Below are 27,960 nucleotides of genomic sequence, written 5' to 3'. Positions count from 1 at the left end.
TGGGATTTTGTGTAATTCACTGAGTTGACTGCACCCGTTCACCACACACACTAATGATGATGAAAATAAACACACTAAAGTAAGGTGGAGGAAACTCAAAATAAAATGAAACCCTCAGTTAGATAATGCAACAAGTTGGGCGAGCTAACTACAGCTAACTAGCTAACTACAGCTAACTAGCTAACTCCAGCTAACTAGCTGACTACAGATAACTAGCTGACTACAGCTAACTAGCTGACTACAGATAACTAGCTAACTACAGATAACTAGCTAACTACAGATAACTAGCTATCTACAGATAACTAGCTAACTACAGCTAACTAGCTAACTACAGCTAACTAGCTAACTACAGCTAACTAGCTAACTACAGCTAACTAGCTAACTACAGATAACTAGCTATCTACAGATAACTAGCTAACTACAGATAACTAGCTAACTACAGATAACTAACTAGAAAGACAAACTGACAGACAGATAAACAGATTTATCAGTTTGCTGCTCAGACGCCAACGAGTATGAGTGCGCCTGTGCAAGCTTGGAGGATGACGTATGACTTGCAGCTCCTACTATAGTCATACGTCATATCCCCATTTCACCAACAACCTTCTTTTTTTTTTTACTTTGAGCACAAAATGAAGTTATTTGTCAAAAAAAAAAAAAAATGGCAAACAGTGTGGCTAATCAACTTAGTCAGGAAATGACTCAAATAAATATGGAATATCATAGAAAAGCCAAAATACACTGGAGGGGGGCTTTAACTCAACATTCTATATATGCTCCACATCTTCTAGGTCACAACACGCCTATAAAATAAATACTGGATTCACATGAGACAAGGTCAACATACTTTGCAGCAGTTCAGAGATGAGGTTCATCATCTCCTTGGGGGAAACCACAGTGCTGGCTCCTGAGCCCGACTTCTGAATCTTCACTCGACTCTTCTTTCCCATGGTGTTAGATGGACAACTGGGCTGAGAAGACACACCATTATTAACATTAGCTGTGTAGTGGAAAATGGAGAAAAGCTGAGAGGACAGAATAGAAAAGTTAACATGGCATCTTACAAGTGACATATTATGAAAAATGCACTTTTTCATGGCTTTTGTCCCTGGTGTGTCCAGACCATCTTTCTCTTTTTTTCTCCTGCTCTATCTATCAGAAAACGCGTGCAACGTGTGACATCCTACGGGGTTCGTGCGTTTAACAGGTGCTTTTATTTCCAGGAACAGCATCCTGGATATAGAGCAGACATCACTGTTAACTGTCATTGGAACTACTTTGAACCAAAGATATACTATTTTTCAATATTGTGGGCACCACAAATCTCAAAATCTGGATTAATAAAACTATAATTAGTGAATGAGTGATAATGTTTTTTGTAATTTGAGTGAGTGAAGTAATCCATAAAAAAATGCTGTCACACACTACTATCTGAGAAACAGACTACAGCGGCTTATTTTGGCCAAGATGGACCTTGCAATTAGCAAAAAACTGGCTTGGTTCTCTGAAAAACGTGCACTGATATTGAATCAATGCCACTCCAAAATGCCTACCAATTTACGATTCCATGCAATAAACGCTTTCCTATATGCAAATGCTGTGGTTGAATTTGACTGATATTTGCTTTGCAACAGCTTGCATTCCAGGTATACGTGGCTCCCGAAATGCTGCATTTCCACTGCATAGTACAGCAAGGTTTTACTCTACTCAGATCGCTCTTTTTTTGTTTGTGGATAGTACCTGGTACCTACCTGGTACTATTTTTGGTATCACCTCGGTCGAGGTTCTAAGCGAGCTGAGTCGAGACTAGAAAGTGAAGAACACCGCAAACCACTGATTGGTCAGAGGGAATCGTCATTAGCGTGACATGGGACCAAGTCTCCAGGGAGAGCTCCGGGCTGTGAAGCAAATTTTCATAGTGGCCAAACAGCGGTACTATAACTTCCGTGTCCATCACGTGATGCCATTGGGCCCAAAAAGACTTTTTCCCATAGACTGGGAAAGAGACGTCTGGAACTCTGCAGCTTTGGCTTCATGCTCCACTGAGCAACTCTCATTGGAATGAACAGGAGGCCGCCTCCAACGCTGTATCCAGTTCTCTTTATACATCCATGCATGGGACACTAGGCCTACACAATATGAGGAAAATCTATGATGTGCGATAACGTCGTTCAATATTGCGATGACGATATGACTTGCAATAAATAAACAAATATTGAAGTGTGGATATTAGCTATACTTATGTCAGCCTGGTTGTCTTTAAATTCAGAAACGGATTAGAATTGAATATTTTAAATATAACTGGGCTAAATATTGTTTCTAGAGCAGCAACAGTATTGTTTACAACAGAGGGAAGTTTATAAAGACTGGAGAACACAAACATCAGTTAGTATCAGTCCTTCCTCCTGTCCTCTGTCCTCCATCCAGGGTCTGAAATTAGCACCCGCCAAATGCGGGTAAATTGTTGGCAGTGGCGGGTGAAATTATCAGGACATCCGCCACTTTGGCAGGCAGGATAAACGCTAGTGATGGGAATAGAGAACCGTAGTTGTCCGCTTTCTTGGCATCTCATGTCACCGTGACAATTGATTTCTTTTATTGATGCTCAGACAGTTACGCTGCACAATGACGAGCACCCACGCTGTATCATGTTTCAGTTTGTTTGGGACCGGAGACACTGTGGAGAGAAAAAAAAAGCACTAAACAACGTGGGGCTATTATACCTGAGGGGACGCATCCTATTTTTCCCTGATAATGCGACACTGTGAACAACAAACCCGTGTAGAGATCAACAGGAGAGTTAGTAACGTTAGCTGTTAGCAGCATTAGCATTTCAAGATTTCAAAAGTGGCAGATAAAGTTTCTGAGTGGCAGACAAAAAAAAAATACTTCTCTGCCACAGTGGCAGGAAGTGAAAAAAGTTCATTTCAGACCCTGCCTCCATCAGTCAGTATCAGTCCTTCCTCCTGTCCTCCATCAGTCAGTAACAGTCCTTCCTCCTGTTCTCTGTCCTCCATCAGTCAGTAACAGTCCTTCCTCCTGTCCTCCATCAGTCAGTATCAGTCCTTCCTCCTGTCCTCCATCAGTCAGTATCAGTCCTTCCTCCTGTCCTCCATCAGTCAGTAACAGTCCTTCCTCCTGTTCTCTGTCCTCCATCAGTCAGTAACAGTCCTTCCTCCTGTCCTCCATCAGTCAGTATCAGTCCTTCCTCCTGTCCTCCATCAGTCAGTATCAGTCCTTCCTCCTGTCCTCCATCAGTCAGTAAAAAGTCCTTCATCCTGTTCTCTGTCCTCCATCAGTCAGTATCAGTCCTTCCTCCTGTTCTCTGTCCTCCATCAGTCAGTAACAGTCCTTCCTCCTGTCCTCCATCAGTCAGTATCAGTCCTTCCTCCTGTCCTCTGTCCTCCATCAGTCAGTAACAGTCCTTCCTCCTGTCCTCCATCAGTCAGTATCAGTCCTTCCTCCTGTCCTCTGTCCTCCATCAGTCCTTACTCATGTCCTCTGTCCTGCTCCCTCTGCTGATGCGATTCACTGCCTGCAGGTACCGTTAGGGGTGGTAGAGGGAGGAGGAGCTGCTTTGTCTTAGCAAGCTGATGAGTTTACAAGTAAGATGCAATATCCTTTTATAAATCCCAATCAACTTGGAAATGTCCACGCACTTGCATCGGCCTCATATTCCGCCCTTTACACGTCCACATTCAACCATGAATGGTCGATGTAAAGCACCCCATGAATGTTTCTGCCTAGTAATGAGCCTGCTGATCAATGGATCTTTACAGTCAATCACAGCATCTACCGAAAGGAAGACCAAGAAAGACAAGTTTTCTGACAAAGAAATCGCGGTGCCTGTGGGTGAGGTGGTCTCTATCCCCCACCCTGGATATTTGAAAATGTAAGTTTGATAGGTGAACACAGTTTATGTATTTATTGAAGTTTTTTTATGCTGAACTTGTCCTGCATTATGATTAGAACTGATAATGATAATGAGGATATGGAGTGTAACGATTGTGCGAGAGCTGTCACTGACTTTATTTCCACACTTCACTCAATTCACGCTGCACGTGCACGTGGTGAAGATGTGCCGGGTGGAAGTGACTGGAGGAAGCAGAGTGTGTGTGACAACCACCGCGGTGTCTCCAGTGTGCTTTGTGGCGCACTAGAGACCTTCTGATACTTGCATCACATAGCGGTTTTCATTTTGTCTATGTATACTGTATCGGTCACTATCTAATAAACCAGAAATAAATGAATAAAGTCGTGTTCACTGCAGCGATTTATCACACAACAACTTTATGAAAACTAAAATCATACTTGGGGATATCTGCACAGTATTAGAAGATATTATTAAAACGACTTACTCTCTGTTCTGTAGGGGTGTGACGAAATATCGTGATATAAAAACGTGACGATATGCATCGTCAAGACAAAAAACGGAATGGCGGAGGAAGGACTGATACCATAGAAAATGGAACTATAGGGGAAACAACAGCATTGTATGTCTTTTGAATAAAAGGTTATTTTTTCAGTCATATATTTTCAACATTCAAGTTTTGTTGAAATTATTGTTATAATATCGTATCGTATCGAGAACCCAATTATCGTGTATCATATCATATCCAGAGCTGAGTGAATCGTCACACCCCTACTGTTCTTCCATTTTTTTATGCTATTTGATGTAATATTGGATTTCTACAACCGATGATGATGATTTCAACAGCTGCTCCACAGCTGACTGTGAGTGTCGTTAGTCCGGCCCTCTCCTCTGAGCTCCGGAGGTGGGGAACGTGATGGTGAGACAGCGCTGATGAGATATTGAGCAGAATTTGATTCGAGAATTCAGTCGGCTTATATCTTTTACAATTGAAAGGTGCTTATGGAATAGTTATGGCTCATTAGCATGAACACAAATAACACTGCTGGTTTGAATATTTATGATAAAGATTTAATTTCTACAATCTGGCTTCACTTCACCAACTCACTATCTGCGTAGCCAATTTCTCAGGTTTGTTTTTATAGATCACAACTGTTGAGTGGTAAGTGGCATACGCATATTTCAGGCCCTGTTTTGTCCGTACGCAACGGTTATAAATGAGACCCCAGGAGTCGCTGGATAAAACACATCAGGTCAGACAATGTTTAATTTGTGCGTGGAACATAGATAAGCTATCTTAGCTAGATAGCTTGTGTTGGTGACGTAGTGCAGAGATGTAGTTCACTGAGCAGTTTCATACAAAACTAAATGATATTACAACAAACTGTGACTTTCTTGACTTACAAAATTATGTTATGGTATCAAATATAATTATTTGACAAACATTTGTGTGATTCATGGTGAAATTCAAATGGGATCAAAACAATATTTTCTTTCTCCGTTGACTACCGTACATATTTTTTTTCAAAATAAGGTCCATGGGGTCCACCAGAAGGGAAGGGACTTCTATTGCTACTAATTCCACATCCAGAAATCTAAATGGTTTGACTTAAACCCTGCTTTTATCATTTTATTGTTGAACAGCTGAAGCAATATGGCATCTTACTCGAAAATGTTAAGAACAAAAAAAGCTGAGAAGACTTTCAATATTTTAAAGGAAATACATTTTATTTGAACTCTGAAAGGACTTTAAATGAATGGAATTCGGACTCCCTGGCCTGTAGTTGTTTTTTTTTATTATGTTTTAGTTGTATACCTCTTTGTTGTAAATAAAAGGAAGTTTTCAAGGCAAAAATGAAATAAATATATTTGCTTCATATTTGCACTCTTCCTGGGGGCTCGAAGGTTTCTGAAGGGAATCTGGTGTTGGGAAACACTACCGCTTTGTTCACAGAAAAGTGAAGTAGCTTGAGTAGCTTCAAGAAGGTTTGTATTCTGGGCTCTGTCATCAATGATTGAAATGAACTGACTGGAAGGAAATCAATAATGACACGGTGTTGAACATGTGGTTATGAAGACAACCACAGATGGTTGCAGATGCAGAACCAACTCTACTTTTCTAAAACCTGTAAAATCAGTCAGATATGTACAAAGTAGAACATTATTTCTTAAAAATGCAGTTAACTGGTTGTAGTCATGCACTCCAAACTTTGTGTTCCTGTCCAAACCTAACTGAATACAATTCATGAGATAGCTAAACTAGCAGGAGATAACAAGAGAGTAGAATAAATAGAATAACGCTTTTTAACGTGGCTCTACCCCACACACCCAGTAGGCTGATGACACAGTTAGCAGCCTGGTTTGTCACCAGTAGCCCTCTAATATCAGCTGCTCTCTGGCACATCTCACAGCTAACTGACGGTACATGGCAGCACACTGACCACTGGTTTAAACAGTCAACACATTGTAACGTGATATCTGTAGCAAGGTAACGTTAGAGTCGGGGCTTCATTTAGAACAGAGCAGAAGTGAGCTATCAGCCAGGTTTGATCCTCTAACTGAGAGTCAGGCTTACTAACCGTTACTTGTTAGCCCTCCAGTCATTAGGAGCGTTCCCCACTAGGCCAGCTGCTAACGGTAGCTCACTAGCATGGACGAATCACAACCATCTAATCCAAGCAGAGACGGTAATGGAGCGCAGAGCGGGGCAGGGGAGCGAACAGAGCCCAGAGCCCATTCATCCACACTGACTGAGCGCTACAAGGCTAGCTGTTAGCTGCTAGCTGCTGGCTGTTAGCTGCTATCTGTTAGCTGCTAGCTGTCAGTGCTAAAGGCTCAGCCTCTGTGTTAGAGGGGCTAATCTGCTGGACTGGCTGGCTAGCCTTGTCTGCTAACATACACCCGCATCTATAACCAGATGCACGCGTTCATCCAGAGTACCACTCAGCACCAGGTCAGAACTTTACTAAACCTAACCCGTCAGCCTTTTCTCTGATCACTCCTACCTTGTTGAAGTGACAGCAGCAGCTCCTCTGGTTCTGCACTGAAACCAACCTTGACTGGATCGCTGCTGTGATTGGAGCAGTGGTGAAATACGCCCTCAAAAACAACACTGGATTCTGGCGTTCTGATTGGTTGTAGGGCAGCAAACTAACGGGACATGAGCACGTGACAGCTGCTCTGGTTCAACCCAAGGCCTATTGAAAGAGGATGAGACACGGTGCGGAGCTCAGGGATGTGACGCATGCGCAGTGTAACTAGAGTGCAGATCAGATTTGACTGCGCATGTGTTTAACCCTTTTGATATGACACGTGATGTCTCCTCTTTTCAGCCTCCTTGGTTGAAAGCAGAAACCAAACAGCTGATTTATGTAAATGTCACTATACCCCTCCCACCCTGCTCCCACCACGCCTTACAATTGGACGTTTACTTTTAGAAAGATTAAAATGGCCGTAAATGGTCATATTTGAGCTCCACTGATTGGTTGAAAAACGTGTCAATCATAAATATCGCTCCGGTGTAGTCCAGTGCTCTTTGTCTGGTTGGAGTGGCTTGGTTTGGCTCGCTTGCAGCACAACTAGAGTACAGAACGGCTCCAACTCCACATGAAGGATATTGAACTGTTTATACATCACTGAGATTCCTCTCGTAGACCTTTCACACGTGCTGATTCCTGTCATGCCTGTGTAGAAGCAGCAGAGAGCTCAGGTTGAACATGTTGTGTCTCGGTTCTGAGTAACTGGTTGTGTCCCTTAGTAACGGTACTGGTACTGTTACTGTTAGGTGGAATAGTATTGAGGAGCTCTTCTGTTGTTCTCCGTCTGGCTGGACCAGCTGCTAGCAGGTTAGATGCACATTTCATCCACAAAAGTAGAAGAACATTCCAGCCCAGCTTTAGGTCCTGCTACTAGCGGGACAAAGCCGGTCCGTCCACCCTGGACCTCATCAGACCTCTGTTAATCTGGGACAGGAAGGACGCGGCCAGCCTGGAACACATCAAACCATGCTGGTACTGGGACAAACAGGACCTGGCCCACAGTCCGTCCCAGTCCGAGGGACTGGACCCGGCCACTGAGGCTCGGTACCGCAGAGAGGGGGCTCGCTTCATCTTTGATGTGGGCACACGGCTCGGGCTGTATCCTTTTAGTAGGACACATGGCTAGTTAACTTACTGTTAACCATAGCGAGATGACAGATAAGGTTACTGGCTGGTTGAGTCCTGACCATCAGCTGGTAACAGAGCCTCCACTGTTGTCTCACTAATGAGCTGGTGTGTGAAACATCCAGCTCCTCTTGGTCCATGTGACTAGGTTGTGTTCTACTACAGGCTGTAGGCTACATTGTGCACATGTCACCTTCAATGCAGAAGAAACAAATAAACTTACAGAGTAAACTAATGTATAATTTGGCAAAATATGAGCAGTCACATGTATTAAAGTTCTACTGCAGCTTGTGATCATCAGCAGTAATCCACTCAGACCACTATCATGTCCAGCAAGACCAAGTGGTGCTGCTTACAGGGTGTAATAAAGTTGGCTGTATGGGAGTTCTATGCACTGTGAAGGAAGCAGTTCTTCTTGAGACTGATTGATGTACTGTATAACAACTGTTTAAATTGTCAAAATACCTGTCAGTCTTCTTAACCTCTATGACTGCAGGCACTATGACACACTGGCTACTGGAATTGTTTACTTCCATCGCTTCTACATGTTCCACTCCTTCAAGCAGTTTCCCAGATATGTAAGTATGGAATTCTTTCTGGAGTTCTTTGTACTACCATATGGTGGGTGTATGATGAAACTCAATCTCTCCACTATGATATACTGTATGGCAACACTAGAGGTTTTCTCAATGCCATTAGTGCACTTTGGAGCTGTTTTGCACCATAAGACATACTGTAGCCTACATTTAAACTGGAGCTTTTGTTGTTTTCTGAGAATTACTTATAGAGGAAATACAGGACTGCAATAATGAACTGCTGCACTGTGTTTTGGAAGCACTGGACACAACCCTGGTTAGACGAGATCACCTCGGCTGACTCCTCTAATCTTTTTCATATTATTTAAATCTTCCATAGCATCATCTATACATTTCTCAACCAGTGCAGTGGCAACAGAAGCTTCTGTACATTTTGAAGGAATACATTTTGTTTCTAACCTGGTTCATGTACCTGTATGTGACAGGAGGATGCTGCCTTTTCCTAGCAGGCAAAGTGGAGGAAACCCCAAAGAAGTGCAAAGATATCATCAAGACAGCTCGCAGTCTGCTCAACGACATCCAGTTTGCACAATTTGGAGATGATCCCAAGGTCTGTAGCAAGAAATCCTTTCATCAGGACATGACTAGTACTGCCTTGTTGAGAGTGCTGAAATGATGGCAAATTGAGACTCACTGTGCGTTCCAATACCCATACTACCATACTCTTTAGTATGCCAGAGAAAGATTTAGTATGTCCCAATACATAGTATATCAAATGAAGTATGCCAAAAATACCAGGATGTCCTACTACATCCGATGGCATTTTGCAGTATGCAAGCCTGCATGACTGTCTGGACATTGTGACCCACAATCCTCTGTGAAGCGGATATATAAGCAAGAGGGTAAAAGTTCAAGGCACAATGTTATGTATGTGTTATGAAGTAGAATGCCCAGTTGTATGCATATTGCATACAACAATACATATTTTGTAAGCTTTTTTTTAATTTTTATTTTGCAGCTGCAGTATGTACTAAAAGTAAATAGAAAAAGTATGCGATTTGGAATGTAGCCAGAGACTCAAAAAAGTCAAGAGAATAATGCAGAAATGATTTTAATCAGCAGCCTTTAGTTTTCTCTTTTCTGGGCGCTTCACCCCAGAGGTACACAGTGTTTTGGACTGTAAGTGAAATTCTGCAAACCTTAAATTTGTACATGCATCTTCAAAAACAGCACATGTTGTCAAGAGTGCCTTAAAGTCACTGTCCATGGTGCTGGAAAAACTTCCATTGGAGCAATTGGGTAATTTAATTGGCTGTACAAGCCACATTATATGTGAAAATTATCAAATATTTTTAAAATATTTAGCAGAAATTACGTTAACAAAACAATAGAATTATTGTACATGCATGAATTATATAAAAAACAATACACTTAAACACAAAACAAGCCCATTTGGAGCACATGACCAAGTTACTTAAAGCAGGGATCGGTAATGTTGAGAAACTAGCAGAAGTACGCTAGATTTTAAAAGTTATCAAAGCGAAAAACCCCAGCCCAGTGTTGACAACTCTTTCCCAGTGAACGTAGCTAGCAGCACTAGCTCCAACAGTCCCTACATCTAGAGAGAAAGACACCAAGTCATCAACACTGACAGTCCGTCCCTTCAGGCCTCACTCCAACGCCACTCCCCCAACATTATCATTATGAACATAAACAACCAACATGGCTGCTATTAGTACTCACAGCTGTCAAGCTAGCAGCTTGTGGAAGACTCTGGCGACGTGATGAGTGCACGGGCAGAGTGCGCACGGGCAGGCAGGAGAATGATTGGACGGGCTTATTATTTACAGTCCTGCAGCAGCCACAGATACTGGATTCTTTTCTTTTCTTTGTCAGAGCATTTGAGTTATTGGTTGTTTTTGGGATGTAAAGAGAAATTCAACAAATATAACAAATGTTTTTGAAGAACACTACCAACCCTAGCTTTAAGATGTCCTTTACACAGAAATATTTTCTTGCCTGTGGTTTCCCTTCTCTTGTTCTCTTGTTTATTTAGCTTGGATAGGATCATATATGTGTTTACAGTTTGTGATAATGTATTTTATTATTTTTTTTTTTTATTATTTTTTTATATACTTTATTTTTTCCCCCTTTTTTCAAGGTTGTTTTCGTATATGCAATTTACAGTTCGTAATTACAATAGTTTATAAACCAATTTTTAAGTAGTTGAGCTTAGAGACAAACACAATAAGTACACTAGAGAAAACAACTTCAGCATTCAAAATTGAAATAAAAAAAAATAATAGAATAAAATAAAAATAAAAAATTGAATAATAATAATACAAAGAGAAAAATAATACATTAAATAAATAAATAAGTTAATTGAAAACAAAAAGGGGGGGAGGGGGGTGCAGAGATATAGCAATATCATTTACATGGGCACACACATGCGTCCGCCTTCACGTCAGGTCATCTCCAGGCATGTGTACAGTATATGTGCATGCGTGTTAACCCATGTAGCTATATTTTTCCTTCTGTTAGACTCCATTTCTTCTCAAAAACATCCTCAATATTCCTTATTCTGTGAGTTCCCTTTTCCATAACTTTTACTTCTTGAATTAAACTTTTCCATTTTATAAAATCATGGGGTTTGTTTTTTTTCCACCCTTTTGTTATTTGCTTCAGGCTGTGATTCTGAGTTTTCTAAATAAGTAACGTGCTTTTACATTTTTTTTGAAAATGTCTTCTATAAACTTAAAAACTTCTGACCAAAACAAATTCTATTGACTGCATGTGTGAATGATTTGCGTTACTTTCACCACAGTGTCTCCAGCACTGAGAGCTTGGTCTTCTTTTATATTTGGAAGTTATTTCAGGTGTCAAGAAATATGTCATATTTATTTTCCAAGTGAATTCTCTCCAGAACAAGGAACTGGTTGTGTTATGTATTTCACTCGACATCTGTTTCCATTCTTCATCAGTTATTTGTGTTCCAAACTCCTTTTCCCATTTTATGTTAAAGACCGTGTCTGTTGCATTTGGTTTAAATTCTGGATCTCCAGCTATTTCCTTCAAATAAAACATTTAATTTTCTGTTATATTCATTACCTTAACAATCCTCCTCCATGTTTTTACTGTGTTTGAAATGCAATAGTTATTTATTCCATTATTTTTTCCTTTACTCCTACCAAATATTACTGCATCTAATGATTGAACTGAGCTCTTTTCTATAATTTTCCATTTAGTTTTTTCTGTTTCAGTCATCCATGTCATTAAGTGCTTTATCTGGGCTGCCTAGAAATATATACAGTATTTAGATCTGGCAGTGCCAACCCCCTATTGGATTTTAATTGCTTTAAGTTTTTCAATTTTACTCTTGTTTTTTTGTCTTCCAATATAGATTTTCTAAGGGTGTTGGCCCATTCCTTAAAATATTTTGGTTCTATATAAGTAGGTACATTTTGGAAGTGTGGTCATTTTTTTTAATATTTTCAAGGATGGATATATTTAATATTTTCCATCTATTCAACTCTTCTCTAACTTGATCTATTAATCTTGAGTAGTTTATTGAGAACAGGTCCTCCACATATCTGGGAATTCTTATCCCTAGATATTTTAATTTACTGCATTCCCACTTAAAATTATATTTTCTCTTAAGCTCTTTATTAATTTGCTCTCCGATTGACATTGCTTCTGTTTTATTAATATTTTATTTTGTATCCAGATAATAAGCTACATTTTCCAATTTCTTCCATTAATACTGATAGAGATTTTTGAATGTTTGTTAGGTAAACTACCACATCATCAGCATAAAGTGTTAATTTATGTTCATTTTCTCCCATTTTTATTCCAGTTATTGATTTATTTATTCTTATACTTTCAGCTAAAGGTTCCATACATAGTGCAAATATTTGTGGTGATAGAGGATCACCTTGTCTTGTACCTCTCCTAAGACTGAATACTTCAGATAATGTCCCATTGACCCTGACTCTTGCATTTAGTTGATTGTACAATATTTGTAAAATTTGTATAAACTTGTGATCAAATCCAAAAGCTTCACATGTATCAAATATAAATTGCCATGACAGTCGATCGAAAGCTTTTTCAGCATCTAGGGTAAACAGTAATAGTTGCTCTCTGGACCTTAATAATATTAATAATAATAATAACTTGGATTTATATAGCGCCTTTCAAGAAACCCAAGGACACTTAACATAGACATAAATAGACACAACAAACGGAACATAGCAGTAGCTAGAGGCCATAGGCCTTGTTGAAGAGGTGGGTTTTAAGAAGTCTTTTGAAGCTGTCCAGAGATGGGGCGTTGCGGAGCTCTATGGGGAGAGAGTTCCAGAGGGTGGGGGGGCTGTCACACTGAAAGCTCTGTCCCCAAAAGTTGGTAGGTTTGTGTGAGGGATGGAGAGCTGACCCGGGCCTGAGGATCTCAGGTACCAGGACTGTGTGTATGGGTGGAGGAGGTCAGATAAGTACTGAGGAGCCAGGGCATTGAGGGATTTGTAGGTGAGGAGGAGGATTTTGTAGGTGATGCGGGACTTGACTGGGAGCCAGTGGAGGTGGATGAGGGTGGGGGTGATGTGCTGCCAGGGCTTCGTAAGGGTCAGAACCCTGGCAGCTGAGTTTTGCACATACTGGAGCCTGTCCAGGGCTTCGCTAGGAACCATTGCAGTAGTCCAAATGGGAGGTGACGAAGGCGTGGTGAGGGTTTCTGCCACGGAGTCAGAGAGTGATTGCCGGAGTCGAGAGATGTTTTTTAGGTGGAAGAAAGCAGATTTGGTGATGGACTTGATGTGAGACTGGAATGAAAGAGTTGGGTCCAGGATGACACCCAGGTTGCGGACTTCCGAGGATGGGGAGAAAGAACAGCTGTCGACGTCCAGATGTAGATCTCCAACCTTATCGAGTGATCTAGCAGATTCAGGGTTCGTCGGATATTATCTGAAATTAATCTATTCTGAATAAAACCTGTCTGATCTGAATTTAATATAAGAGGAGTTATTTTGGATAACCTATTGGCTACGATTGATGTAAACTATTTTTGGTCCACATTTAATAGAGAGATAGGTCTGTATGAACTACATTCAGTAAAGTCCTTCCCTTCTTTTGGTATTACAGTGATAATAGAGGAGTTCCATGTGGGAGGCCATACTCCAAAATCCAGTTGAATAAATTACAGAAAATTGGCATGAGATCTTCTTTTAATGTTATATAAAATACATTTTTATATCCATCACTTCTCAGGCTTTTATCCCGCTTACTTTTCTGAATCGCTGATAGAATGTCTTGAGGAGTTATTGTTTGAGTCAGTTGTGAGTTTTGATCCTCATTCACCTGGGGTAAGTTCCATGAGGTCAGATATAGTTTACTTTTATTATTATTACTTTCTATTTCCTTTTATAAATTTTGATAATATTTAATAAAAAAAACGTTCTGCTATTTTTGATTTTTCAATGTGGTAACTAGAGTATTCCTCTTGTATTCTAGAAATCATGACTCGTTCCTTTTGCTTTTTTAACCTTAACGCCAGAAGCTTTAAAGCTTTTTGGCTATTATCATAATATTTTTGTCTCATGAAGGCGAGGGCTTTTTCTATTTCATCTGTTAACGATATATTTCATTTATATTTTCATCACCTGTATTCTCATGTTTCCTTGTAGCCTCCCTACTTCCATTTTGATTGCATTTCTTTCCTTTTGTGATTTTTTTCTTTTTCCAGGTTGAAATGATATTATCTCTCCATGCATCATTGCTTTTGCTGCTTCCCATAGTACAACCGCTGTCACTTCTCCATTGTCATTGTTCTGAAGGTAGCTTTTTATAACTTGTTGAACTTTATCCCTGAATCCCTTATCTTCAAGCAGGGAGTTATTTAATCGCCATAATGTTTTCCCTCTTTCTATTTCCAATCCCATTGTTAGTATTATTGGAGCATGATCCTCCAAAGTTATTGCATCAATTTCACACTTCCTTACTCGTTATGTCATCTTTAAATATGAAAAAACAATTAAGTTGTGAATATATTTGATGTGCTTCAGAGTAATATGTATATCTTTTTTCTTGTGTATTTTATAATGTAAGGATAATTCATGGGCTGTACTACTGAGATGTCAGAGCCAGAATCGGCAAGGCAAGGGCTTCATTCATACAACTAAAGAACATCTGGAGCTCCAAAGAAATCAGCCGGCGGACAAAGCTCAGACTCTTCAACTCCAACATTAAACCAATACTCCTCTATGGTTCAGAGACGTGGAGGACAACAAAGACCACAACAACAAAAGTACAAACATTCATAAACAACCGCCTGAGGCGCATCTTAAACATCCACTGGCCGGATACCATCAGTAACAATGATCTTTGGCAAAGAACAGGTCAAAAACCTGTTGAAGAAGAGATCAGGAGAAGGAGATGGGGATGGATTGGCCATACACTCTGGAAACCCGGTACCAGCATCACCAGGCAGGCCCTTAGATGGAACCCACAAGGCAAAAGAAGGAGAGGCCGGCCCAAGAACACCTGGCGCAGGGACCTTGACACGGACATCACACAGAGCGGGCTGACATGGAAACAACTGGAGAGGAAAGCCCAGAACAAAAGACTCTGGCGGACTGTGGTCAACGGCCTATGCTCCACAAAGGAGCGAAAGGCTTTGAATGAACTACTGAGCCAGAGGTCCAGGATGTAGCCATAATGTCCATTTCCGGCTTGTAAGCCCCTCTCTCTCTTCCAGTGTTACCAGTGTTTGGAAAAAAAAGGGAAAGCGCAAGGGTTAAAATGTTTTTTTAAACTCTTAATTCATGCCGCATCCTTCTTACCTATACACTGTTTGCAGAAAGCTAGTTGAAACAGGGTTCTCAGTGCATCTTCCAGCAGTATGCAGCTGAATCAGGTGCTTCTCAGTTTGAGAACAAACTTCCAAGGGAGCGAAAGAGACTGGAGGACACAAATTAGTTTGCAAACAAGCAATCTGTTCGCACAATCAAAGGGTGCAAATCAATCAGTGTGATCCAGTCCCTTTCTTTCCCTTGGACATTTACAGAAAGCATTAGTAGTTATGATGAAAGCATAAAATGTTAAATTAACAAAAACCTTGGTTAGCATTTACTCCTTAAGCTAATAGACTTCCTGAGACACCTTTAATGCTCATCAATCTACAAATGTTTTTAAAAGTGTCTTTAGGTCAACGTTTTGTGGAAACTCCCCACCCCTCAAATGTAAGAAGATGTGTGTTTTATGATCATCTTACCTTTGCAGTGCTTTGGGGAAATGGGGCCCTGTGTTGGCAATGACTGCATTTAGTGAAAATATGCATTTCCTGCTGCCACGTTACAGACAGCCTCTTCTTCTACCTTCAGAATTTTGACAGACGAGCTGCGGACTGTAACTTTATCTATTTAAGGAGTGCTGGGTAGGTATTTCTTATAAAAAAAGTCTGTCACTGTTTGCTCAAAGAAAAGCCCTTTTCCTAACAGGAGGAGGGCATCTTGCTGCAGACCATCAAGTTTGACCTGCAGGTGGAGCATCCCTACCAGTTCCTGCTGCGCTATGCCAAACAACTCAAAGGTACCTCTGTTTCTCTTTGTCTGCTTTTGGGGCATTTGACAAAAATCCAGTATAAACAAATATATTGGGAAAAATATGGAGAACATAAATTTGCATGTGACCTTGACTGTAGTGTGTCAGGATTAATTAGTTTGACTAAATCTGTGTCAAGATTGAAACAATATTCCCCTCAAATACAATTACAAAAACATTTTCAGAATGAATTAGATTAGATTCAACTTTATTGCCATTGCACAGAGTACCATGTACCATGAGTGGGGAGAGTTGCTGTCACCGAGGTGCAGAGCAAGGTGACAGCTGAGGGGATGAAGCTGATGGTACCAGAATGGAGAGTCCTGTTGCGCCTCCCAGAGGGGAGGAGGGAAAACAGTCTGTTGCCGGGGTGAGAGGTGTCCCTGACGATGACGCGGCAGGAAGTGCAGAGCTAGTGATGCGTTGGGCAGTAATCACCACCCTATGCATTGCTTTCCGGTCAGAGACAGAGCAGTTGCCGTTCCATACTGAGATACAGTTGATGAGGATGCTTTATGGTGCAGCGGTAGAAATTTACCAGAATCTGGGGAGACAGATGGACGGTCTTCTGTCTCCTCAATAAGAAGAGACACTGGTGAGCCTTCTTGACTTGGGTCGAAGTGCTGAGGGTCCATGAGAGATCCTTGGAGATGTGGATACTCAGAAACTTAAAGCTGGTGACATGCTCAACCTCCTTCCGTTGACACAAATGGGTGTGTGTGTGTGCCACCTTTGGTCTTTCTGAAGTCTACGATGAGATCATTGGTCTCCTTGGTGCTGAGGGCCAGGTTGTTGTCAGCGCACTATGCTGCCAGGCGTTGGACCTCCTCCTCGTAGGCCGACTCACCGTTGTTGTTGATGAGGTCAACCACCGTTGTGTCGTCTGCAAACTTGATAATGATGTTGGAACTAGGGATGATACCACTTTTTTTTCAGACCGAGTACAAGTACAAGTACTTACATTTGGGTACTCGCCGATACCGAGTACTGATACGAGTACTTCTCTGTGCCAAAAGACCCTCGTTAACAGCCAGCTGGAGGGTGTGAGCGACACACGGCAGGCTGGGGAGTCCCGCATACGAGGCGGTTTGCCGCGACTGGCTCTAGGTTTGCATGGGATGGCTCGGGGCGAAGGTGGCTCGGGCTCCCCGCCTGGACCTCGCCACACTGTGACGGGGCTCCCTGCTCCCCCGTGCCGCGGCCCACGTAAAAGACGCAAGGGGTCTGTGGCGATGTCTGCAACCCACCCGACCCGTCTTGAAACAAAGACCAAGTGAGTCAGTAACATATGCGCGAGTCAGAGGGTGCAAGCAAAACCCCGTAGAGCAATGAAAGTGAGGGCCGGCGCGCGCCGGCTGAGGTGGGATCCCTGCCCAGTGGGGTCAGGCGCACCACTGGCCCGTCTCGCCCACACCGTCGGGGACGTGGAGCTTGAGGACCCAAAAGGTGGTGACGAGAGTTTAACGTCGCGCTGCTGTAAAGTGGTATCGGTGCCGTTGTATCGGAGCCGTTTTGCGAGTACGTGTACCAGTACATGAGCACAGTATGGGACCCGATACCTGATACTGGTATCGGTGCATTCCTAGTTGGAACCATGAGCAGGCATGTAGTTGTAGGTGAAGAGGGAGTAGAGGACTCAGAATGTAGCCCTGTGGGATGCCGGTGTTCAGGGTGAGGGTCAGGGAGGTGTGGTTGTCTAACCTAACAGACTGGGATCTGTTGGTTAGGAAGTTCAGTATCCAGTTTCAGAGGGAGGGAAGAAGCTGACAGACACACTATTACTGTTTTTCAGGTGACAAGAATAAAGTGCAGAAGCTGGTACAGATGGCCTGGACCTTTGTGAATGATAGGTGAGTTCAGAAACCAGTATTTGTGACTGAAACAGGAATTTTAAGGTTGATCAAGGTAATAATATTTTGTGCAAATATTCAGTGTATTTCATTTCACCTTTTTTGTGTTTTGAAAAGGTGTTTTTTATTGTTTCCCATAGAATTGTATTCTTGTCATGGTGAAACAGCCTCAACATTTAGAACATATTTGATCAAGTCTTAGTAAGGATCATAGGACAGTAAACTGTAGTTCTAGTACTGGCTCTGAAGGGCAGGCTAACCTAAAAAGAATCATTTCAAACTCTGTTTGACTGCAAGATGTTAGCAGATTGACAGATCTGTACTAGGGTAATAATAATAATAGTATCCATTTTGGTCCTCCCAAGCCTTTGCACCATGGTGGCCTTGCAGTGGGAGCCACAGATCATAGCTGTGGCTGTCATGTATCTGGCTGGACGTCTCTGTAAGTTTGACATCCAGGACTGGACTTCCAAGCAATCGTCCCGGCGCTGGTGGGAGCAGTTTGTCCATGATGTGCCTGTGGAGGTGCTGGAAGGTAATGAGAATACTGTCACACTATTCATAGTATATTTTAGTACAATGTTTTCTAATCTTTCTATTCTCCTGTTTCCTTTACTTCTCCTTCCCTACTCTCCTCCATCACAAGATATCTACCACCAGATCCTGGACTTGTATTCTCAGGCCAAGCAGCCGATACCTGATGGAGGGATAGGGACTGATGAAAACCCCCCACCACCTTCCATCCTGCCCCCCACCACTGCCCCAACGCCTGCCAAGAAAGCCTCTCCTCAGACCAGCCCCAGACCACCCAGACTAGGTCAGGTGAGTGGGTGTTTGTTCCATCTAATTTTCTGCCTTAAATTATGCTCTTTCTGACTCTGACTGATATCGGTTGTCTTGTTTTTTAGCCCTCTCCCAAAGATGACAGCAAGTCCAGTAGTAAGTAAAAATCCTGCCTAACTAGTAGACACCAAACACACAACTCACAGAGTTTAAGCTCATTCATCGATACACTGTCATTTCACATTGTTTTTCTTTATCTTGTCTTTTTGTTTTCCAGAGTCCACAAATCTAGAACCTCCTCCACCTCCTCCTCCTCCACCCCCTCCTCCTCCAGTCTCCATAAACCCAGGTCAGTGTCTTCTGCCCTTAACGCTATTTAAAACAGCATCAGTTGTTTGAAAAAACAAAACTGGAATCAAATAAATAAACCGATGAAATGACTGAGTGGTTGACTACAGTAATAACATTTTGCGCCCATATTCTTTATATTTACTTTTCACCTTTTCATGGTTCAAAAGGTGGTCATTTGTATTCTTGCCACAGTGAAGAAGAGTACTTCACATACGCAGTACAATTAAGAAAATACTTATCCCTACGTCTTCTTCAGTTTGACAGTGACATTCTACCCGATTCCTCACTCATTTAAACCAAAGTAGGACATTTAAATCAGCATGTCTGCAGGTGCTGAAAAAAATCTTAATGTAATAATGTTTCAAAATATATGAACATATGTGGTCTTGAATAAATGCATCCTTTAAAGCAGGTATAATCAATATTTGTATATTAAAAATGTATAAAATAATGTGACAATATGAAAGGTGTCTCTGGTAGTGATGAACGTACAGAGAAATATCAGCTGAATCTGCAGCTCCTCCCGGTGTTATGATGCTTTATGTTGAGCATCAGCTCATTGTTTAGCTGTTTAGGTTCACTCTCACCGCTCTCATAGCGTTGTTTTCAGCCGCTGAAGGCAGCTGTTTTCAGACAAAAAGCTCCTAAAGCTTCAGTAGGCAACAATTTTTTGCCATCATTATGAAAAAATTCCATAATTATCTTTCAGCATATTCTAATTCAAATGTGAAAACTAGACTGCTATGCTGTGTGTGTGTGAGATAGACTAGCAGGTCATTTAAAGTCTGTCTTGTATTTTAAGATGTAAACTAACAGACAGATTGATGTGTGATCAACAAGCACCGTTTATGTTCCAGCTCAGTAGCCTCTCTGGACTTTTTTCACTGCATTTTTCTCTTCTCCCACAGACTATAAACCCCCTTCCTCCTACCCACCAGCCCCAGATCTCCCATCTAAACCCCCCCTGCCACCTTTACCCCACTGCCCACCTCCACCACCTCCTCCACCCATGGACCTCCCCACCTCCAGCTCCCTGGTCTCCAGCGAAGGCTACCAGAAGCTCCAGTCCATGATGAAGACAGAGGCCTCTTGTTACACCACTGTACCCCAGGCCTGTGCTCCATTGCTTGGCTACCATCACTACCCCCCAGGCACCACATCCTACCACACTCCACCACTCTCAGCCTATAGCTACCTGCTTGCACCTCCTCCCTCAGTCATGGGGATGGCGCCTAGTTTGAGTAGTGGGTTCCCACCACCATCAACTGTTGGACATAATCAGCTACCCCCTCCGCTGCCAGCTAGGATGCCCCCAGTCAGCGGTCTGAGTCGGGGTACATGGATGAGATGAGTACCACAGAGACAGCAAAAGGTTCAGAAAAGTTCAGATGTTTAAATGATTTTAAATTGTTCAAATTGTCATAAAATCACGACAGTAAGCAACTTTAATGATCTGAACATTTTCACCTTTTAAGACAAAGTTCTTCAAAAAAGTCTTCATTACACAATGATGTGGAGCTGATAACGATAGGAAAGAGAATGCAACTCATTTGTGCCAACTTCTGTTTTTGTTCCAATTCTGAGAATGTGTACTTTTACATAAATCTGAAAAGTTCACGTAGGATTTACTTGAACTGGCAGTGTTAACAGACGCATTGAGGATTGTAAAATGAATGTCTTCCTTTAGCGCTCTTCTTTTTTGCAAAACACATTATGTCATATTTGAATGCAAACTGTATTCATCTTCTACTCGGATAATCAAAACTCAGTTATTGCCTCGTCCTATTTAAATATTGATTGGAAGACATGTTTTGTGTTTAATAGCACATAAGTTTCCTACTGTTATATTTGTATTAGCATAGTAAAGAGAACACAGTTACTGTAAAAGGCAGTTTTTTTTTCATCAGTTTATCATTGTCCAGCCCATTGTTTTTTTTTGTCTGAAAAATATCTTTTATTTAAGGACAACCATTTCAGTTCAGTTCACGTAGAAATATGTTTCCCTTGTCCACTTCTATTGAACTGCTATATAATGGCATTTTCTGAATTTCATTCTTTTTATGTGTAAAGAAAACCGTTTCAGAAACTTAAAATAGGTTGGTGCCAAATAAAATCTGTTTATATGTACAGTATGTATACCGGTAAGCATGTAATGTTGTGAATATATAAGCGCACCCTTTCAAAAATGCTTTCAATGTTTACTCTTTTTTTATGATAAAATGTAATAAACCAGTCAGACTACAAGTGTGTAGCTAATAGTACATTATTTTAAATAATTTCCCTGTTACTTTTTTTAAAAATGTAATGGTATTACAATAGTCTCTTAAATTCACTTATAAATCTATAACAATTTATATAAGGTATAAATGTTTCTGTTTTACATAGAGCAGAACAGTTCATTTGGATGAGCTCATCTTTATGTTCCAAATGTCATCTTTTGAATGATTTTTAACTGTGTGGTATTTAAAGGTGCGATGTCTAAGATCCGAACAGAATTTTAGTTTAAAACATACAGCAAATGAACCAACATTATCACCAGAATGTGAAGGTTAACAGTGTTGACATTATGTCAGAGACGTCTATGTATTGTGTTGCAGAGATATCTACTGAAATGAGCATGCTAACCAGCTAGCCCCGGCTGTCCTGTCCTGTAATACCACTTCTTCCTTGTGAGTCACTGTAGCGTCCAGTCTGTCCTCAGTCCAACATGAGAGGATGAAGAAGTAGAGCCTCCCCAAGGGCTGTCAATCACGTTGAAGGTAAAGGATCTGTATGCGTTTTGTTGGTTTATTTATTGGATTAAATCCAAAGTGGCAGAAATGAGAAAACGGCTCATGTTTCCGGGCGGGTGGCAGCTCTGGGAGATGGACCTTCAGTTAGCGGCTGTAGCAACTCAAATTCAGCCAGCGCAAACCCTAGCGCCGGGAGTCCCAGCGGGCTGGTGGAGTGTTGGGTCTAACCTGTGTAACGGCAGCAATAGAAAGTTTGCTGAACTAGCGGGGGAGTTAGGGCAGTCCCCGGGATCAGAGCTTTTTACCTCAACACCAATGTCCTTGACCTGTGGTGTCCCCCAGGGGTCAATTTTATGGCCTTTATTAATCAAATTTGATAGGCTCCCATTTAGACAAATCATTAATGATAATACGATTTTTTATCATAGCTATGCTGATGACACCAACATTTACACAGCCCTCTCACCTAAGACTGAACCCAGTGTTTAACGACATACTGTACATTTATAAAATGTAATACCTCCTCTTTCTGTGGGGTTTGTTTGGGAGAACATGCCCCAGACCCCAAACCTGTTCATCACCGTTCCATACACTATTGTTTCACCAGCTTTTTTCCCTTAGCCATATTTGGAGATGTTTTTCAGCGCCTCTAAGTGGGTTTTAAGTAAAATCTCTGCGCACCCCATCCTGTTGTCTGACAACACTCACAGAGTAGCAGCACAGGCTAGTGAATTAACATTGTATGTAGATATTATAGAATATAAGCAGTGAAAACAAAAGGTAAGTTGTGAATAAGGCAAGTATGTCCTACTGGAACTACTTAATACCATGATTGATTGTCGGTTATGCATTATCACAGACACTATAGCCCACATTCCCCCGTGTGACTTGCAAGTGACATATGAAAAACATTCCTTCTCTACCTGTGGTGATGGAGTCAGGCATACCTATGAGCAACATGTATCAGGTGTTTTGGATGGTTTCTCATCCAGAGGGATTTCTATCATCACAGTCATACAACCTCGTAAACTTCTCTTTCCCTATTTGGCGGGGAATGATTAACGACCAAGCCGTATGCTAGCTCCTTCACTTGGTTGGTGTTTTAACAACGTTTTGGTTATGAGTTATTGATCCAGGAAGTTTGAATCTGTCAATATCTTTCACACTTTACCGAAGTACATCATTTAGGGGGGCTCCGTACATCAGCAATGCGTGGACTGTCAGGAATGATTGGAGGAAGTGCTCTATGAAGTAACTCGTTCCCTCGAGTTAGATAACTCGTTCCCCTTGAGTTACAGTATGTATCTCGTTCCCTCGAGATACCTAACTCAAAGGAACGGGTTATTTTCTCCTAGGGAGTTTAGGGGGGCTCGGTACAAAAGCCCTGTTCAGACCAGGCATTAACATGCATCCTGAGAGATCTGAACACAAGTGGACAGCCGAAAAGATTTGTTTGAAAGCTTCTAGGCAGGTAAAGTTTGTTTTCTAGCAGAGGTCTGTAGGGGTCACAATGCTAACAGGGCAGAAACGTGCTGCCTTGATCATCTGTGCCGTCCTGTCTGCTGCAACACATGTCTTAGCTCTGTATTTAGACAGACATTTGATGTAATCTATTTAGTCTACAGGTACACCCCAGTCGATGTCCCTTCCTGCTTTGGATCAGAAGTCATCCAGTCCAGAGTAAGATTATGTGGTCAACATAGGCAGTAACAGTCAGGATGGCCGAGCGGCCTAAGGCGCTGCGTTCAGGTCGCAGTCTCCTCTGGAGGCGTAGGTTCGAATCCCACTTCTGACAGTTGGTATTTTTCACTAATATGATATGAACTTTGACAAGCAAACTGTATGTCCGTCTCTACAGTCACAACCTGAGACCTGAGGCCTGTACTACGAAGCAGGATTTGGCGTTAGTGAGGTAACTTCCAGGTTAACCCTTCAGGGTTTTTAGTCCTACGAAGCTGGATCACTTACCAGGGTACATCTCCATGGTAACTGATGCTGAACACCCAACCTGCTCTGGAGCAGGTTATGTTCCAGATAAGAGATCAACTCGTATAAATGCACCTCCTACTGACCAATCAGAGCTCGGTGAGCATATCGTATGATAATATTACACACATATGAAGAAGTCATAATCCAGGCTAAAAACAACTCAGTTTAAACTGACAGATGCAGGAAGGACAGCTGGCTGTGTGCTGTGGATGTTTACCGCTTTGAATCATGTTTTTATATTTATTTTTTTACTTGCTCTCAAGTCAGTTTCACACCGCCGGAGACGGGGACGCAGCTGAGAGAAGGTTGAAATAGTCATACACACCACATCTTTGTCAAAGGGCATAATGAAATATAATCTATTCATCCAAACTATTCTGAAAGCTATTTATTTATCACTGCCCCATCTAGACGAATATATCTGACGAGTATTCTGTTAAATTAATAAGTCTGTTAAAGCTGCAGTGCGTAGAATTGGAGCAAATATCATTAAAAAAAGTTATTTTTATAAAACGGTCATTATATCCTGACAGTAGTGCATGAGACAGGTAATCTGAAAAAAATCATGTTCCTCTGTGTCCTCCGGAAATTTAATTTGTGAATGTAGCATTAGCTAGGTTCATATGCTGCATGTGTGTGGTCACTTGGTCATTATGTTTTCCATTTTGTTACTTGTATTGTCATGTGCTATCGCTGCTGTATGCTGTATTATGGTGACATTATGTTGTTGGCTGAACTGTGCTATGGTTCCATGGTGTAATGGTTAGCACTCTGGACTTTGAATCCAGTGATCTGAGTTCAAACCTCAGTGGAACTTAAATTTAAGCCACTCATGCATTGATGAAAACTAAGACCCGGACACACCAAACTGATATCAAAGAACTAGACGCAATGAAGGCCGACATGTTGCCTTTGTCTCAGCCTACAGGTTGTATTTGAACACACCGCAAAGACTACAGCTGACGGCCAGTTAGCACGACCATTCTGATACTGCTTGAGAGGAAATAACTCTCCGCACCAGCAGGGGCGGTAGTCTGTATTCGTCATTCAGAAAGGGAAACCGGAAGACTGAGGACTGTGGATATACAAGCCATTGTCATGATACGTACATTAGGGATACACCGATACAAGTATCGGGTTCGATACTGTGCTCATGTACTCGCAAAATGGCTCCAATACAACTTTACGGCAGCATAAAGCATAACACCATCTTTCGGCTTCATGTGGCATGACGCCCCCTGGTGGCAGCAGACTGCTACATCCTTCAGATCCAACCTGTTCCTCCACCGGCCAAACTAGTCAATCCAGCTGGAACAGATGGATTGGTAAGGGAGGGTACGGACTCTGCAGGTATGGAGGGTGCACATATTAATCTCCTCAGTGAGGAGAAGAGAGGCTCAGCAAAACAACATGGAATAGTTGAAGAATAGAAAGAACAGAGGTCACTAAAAAGAGCAATTTTACTGCCTGAAAAAATACATTAATGAAAAGTAGAAAGGATATTCAGCATGTTTATCAGGATGAGGAACTTTCTAAGGACATTTTTGGCACTACAGTGGAATTTTGATTAACTCTCTTGTGTCAGGTGTCCAGTCTCTTCAACCTCAAACTGGAGGAACCACTAATGAAGAATCAAGCATCAGCTCAGGTAGATGTGACTCACTTAACATGCTTCAATCAGTAAATAAAGATTTAGATTATTACCTGTAATAACACACCCCTGTTTTAGCATTAGATATACTGAATGGTATCCCATATATAATCTGTTCTGTTCTTTTAGGCTGAACTTGAACACACTGATGTTGTTTTTCTGCGGGGCATTCACACTGAGCAAGAATGGTTTCATCAGACACTGCTGCATTTTTTTCCTCTTCAGATTTAGCTGTGAGTCTCCATTCTGAGACCTCAAATATTAATATATATATATATAATACCCAATATTTTAGTTAATACTTTTGTTACCCTTGAAGTAACAAATGTCACAAGGCCCATAAATCCACAGGAAGCAATCTGCAAATGCACAAATATCATTCCGCGTGTACAAATGGATGCATAAATGTGTATATATCACTTTACATGTAAACCTTAAAATACGTATTTACAGAGTAAGTTATGCGTATTTGCAAATCGCCCTGTATTTTTGTGGATGTGACTTTACACAACACAAATACAAAAATACATGTTTGTGGATAGTGAAATATTTGGAGATTATTGTACACATTTGTGGATTGTCTTCTGTGGATTACAACTAATAAAGTCCAATAAAACCTTCCATTCTGCCACGCGCTCCTGACGTTCCCTGTGTGGACAAAACGTTACAGCATGCAGAAGCAGCGTTCAGTTTTTATGCACCAAATATCTGGAACAAGCTCCCAGAAAACTGCAGGACCTCTCCAACTCTTACAGCCCGGAGACACCAGGAACGTCAGCAGGCGTCAGTGTTAACAAGTTAGAGCAGCCACACTGCTCGCATGAGACGCGCGTCTCAGCTGTGTAGCGAATAGACGTCTCGCCTATTTTTGACCCGTGCTGCGCACGTCTCACAGCAACAACAGACAGTGAAAATGATCTACTGACTGTATATTGACATCACACCAGCAAGATTACTACAGTTTCAATGTCTATCTGTAGAATATGTTACGGAGATGATAAATAAAAGCCCTCAAGCGGTTTTTCTATGGACAGAATTCCTTCATTTGTTTACACAAGGCTTTTATTCTGAAATGAGCAGTCAGTGCTGTGGAACATGCAGTGGCTTGGAGAGCCCCATGAATTGATAAAGTATGGGGTTTAAATAAACACTTCCTGCTTTCATTTCAAAATAAAAGCCCTCAAGCGTTTTTTTCTATGGACAGAATTCCTTCATTTGTTAACACAAGGCTTATATTCTGAAATATGTGCCGTACAGTGTTCTAGAACATGAATGAATATAGTACGGAGTTTTAATTGTGGATTATTACTATTATTTACAAATTACCACATGTTCCCTAACCTCTATCTAAAATAAATATATATTATATTTATAATGAAATTAAATAGCCATTAAAAGGCAAACTCTATGTAGAAAGAAAGGGCTGACAGCAGCAGCAGAAACGTAGCAGACACGCAGCTGAAATGCAGCTGAAATGCAGCTGGTGTGAACGCCCGGCGCGTGTATCACGCAGCCACCACGCCACGAAGCCACCACGCGCTCCTGACGTTCCTGGTGTGTCCGGGCTGTTAGTAAATCAAAGCTTAAAACTTTCTTGTTTGCTGCTGTCTTTTATTAAACCAGATAATGATCTTATACAGCACTAGAACTTTTACTCTTGTGTGTTATACTCTATTTTAGATTCTATCCTAGCTTTAATTTTTAGCCTGTTCTTATTTTCTAATCTTTAACTTTTAAATTTTTTTTATGACTGTTTTAATTATGTCTTAATGTTCTTTTGCACTGTGTGTCAATGTTCTTGAATGTTTGTGTAAAGCACTTTGAATTGCCCTGTTGTTGAAATGTGCTATACAAATAAAGCTGCCTTGCCTTGCCTTGCCTTACAGCTGATAATGCCAGCGGTCGCGGAAGCATAGCACCCACCCTCCGGTTATTTCTGTCAGCACTTTCACTGTTGTTTGTACTGTTTAGCATTGTTAGCACCGTTAGCTGCAAGCTGCAGCTCGCTGTCGCCATGTTGAGAGCTGCTGGAGGCAATAGAAATTCTCCCAATCCCCTGTTTAGCACCTTTAATGAAAATGACTAAAAAGAGAATGATAGCCATGAAGCATTTTAATATTGAAAAGAAATCAAATCAACTTTCAGGAGCCATATGTCATTCTAATGGATCAGTAACAGAAGAAACTATGTGACTTCATGAGATATGAGGTTCTAGAAGCTTGATGACACGGTGCCTGTAAACTCCTGTAGCTGGAAAGCTAACCACTAGCATGCAAGCCAGAGCTGGGAACAGTCAGTCACAGTAGCTCTCCAAGCTTCTTTCTGTTTGCTCTGTAGGCTACTGGGCCATTTAGTCCCCCTTGGTATTTAGTTCTTAGGGATTCTACATCATTCATTCAATAACTGAAGGGGTATGAAAGCTCTTTGAGCTAGCTCAATTGCTA

General features: G+C 41.4%; 2 protein-coding genes and 2 non-coding genes across 6 annotated transcripts in view; 3 read left to right on the top strand and 1 right to left on the bottom strand.

The window, feature by feature from the left end:
- setd3 (SET domain containing 3, actin histidine methyltransferase) overlaps positions 1-7,047 on the bottom strand; it is a 40,715-nt gene extending 33,668 nt beyond the window's left edge. The window contains exons 1-2 of one of the 3 annotated variants that reach the window (XM_037747569.1): positions 6,877-7,047; positions 848-971 (exon numbers count right to left, since the gene is read on the bottom strand). In XM_037747569.1, the coding sequence (XP_037603497.1) occupies positions 848-950 (103 nt within the window). In that variant the 5' untranslated portion in view covers positions 951-971; positions 6,877-7,047. The other 2 variants (XM_037747567.1, XM_037747568.1) reach the window with 2 other exon arrangements.
- Positions 7,048-7,600: 553 nt separating this feature from the next.
- LOC119474404 (cyclin-K-like) lies at positions 7,601-21,407 on the top strand (the record flags this gene model as incomplete). The annotated part of the gene is made up of 11 exons (XM_037746429.1): positions 7,601-7,716; positions 7,843-8,007; positions 8,531-8,612; positions 9,049-9,243; positions 16,058-16,148; positions 17,953-18,010; positions 18,376-18,545; positions 18,657-18,832; positions 18,919-18,949; positions 19,071-19,142; positions 20,053-21,407. Coding segments are annotated over 11 exons (1,599 nt in total), but the record flags the coding sequence as incomplete, so codon positions are not given.
- A 2,181-nt stretch (positions 21,408-23,588) lies between these two features.
- trnal-cag lies at positions 23,589-23,671 on the top strand. The gene has a single exon. It is a non-coding gene; the product is annotated as a tRNA-Leu (tRNA).
- Positions 23,672-24,610: 939 nt separating this feature from the next.
- Positions 24,611-24,682, top strand: trnaq-uug. The gene has a single exon. It is a non-coding gene; the product is annotated as a tRNA-Gln (tRNA).
- The last annotated feature ends 3,278 nt before the right edge of the window (positions 24,683-27,960 follow it).

Source organism: Sebastes umbrosus, chromosome 16 (genome assembly GCF_015220745.1).
Source record: "Sebastes umbrosus isolate fSebUmb1 chromosome 16, fSebUmb1.pri, whole genome shotgun sequence".
NCBI classification, from domain to species: domain Eukaryota; kingdom Metazoa; phylum Chordata; class Actinopteri; order Perciformes; family Sebastidae; genus Sebastes; species Sebastes umbrosus.
This window is presented reverse-complemented; position numbering and strand designations above follow the sequence as displayed.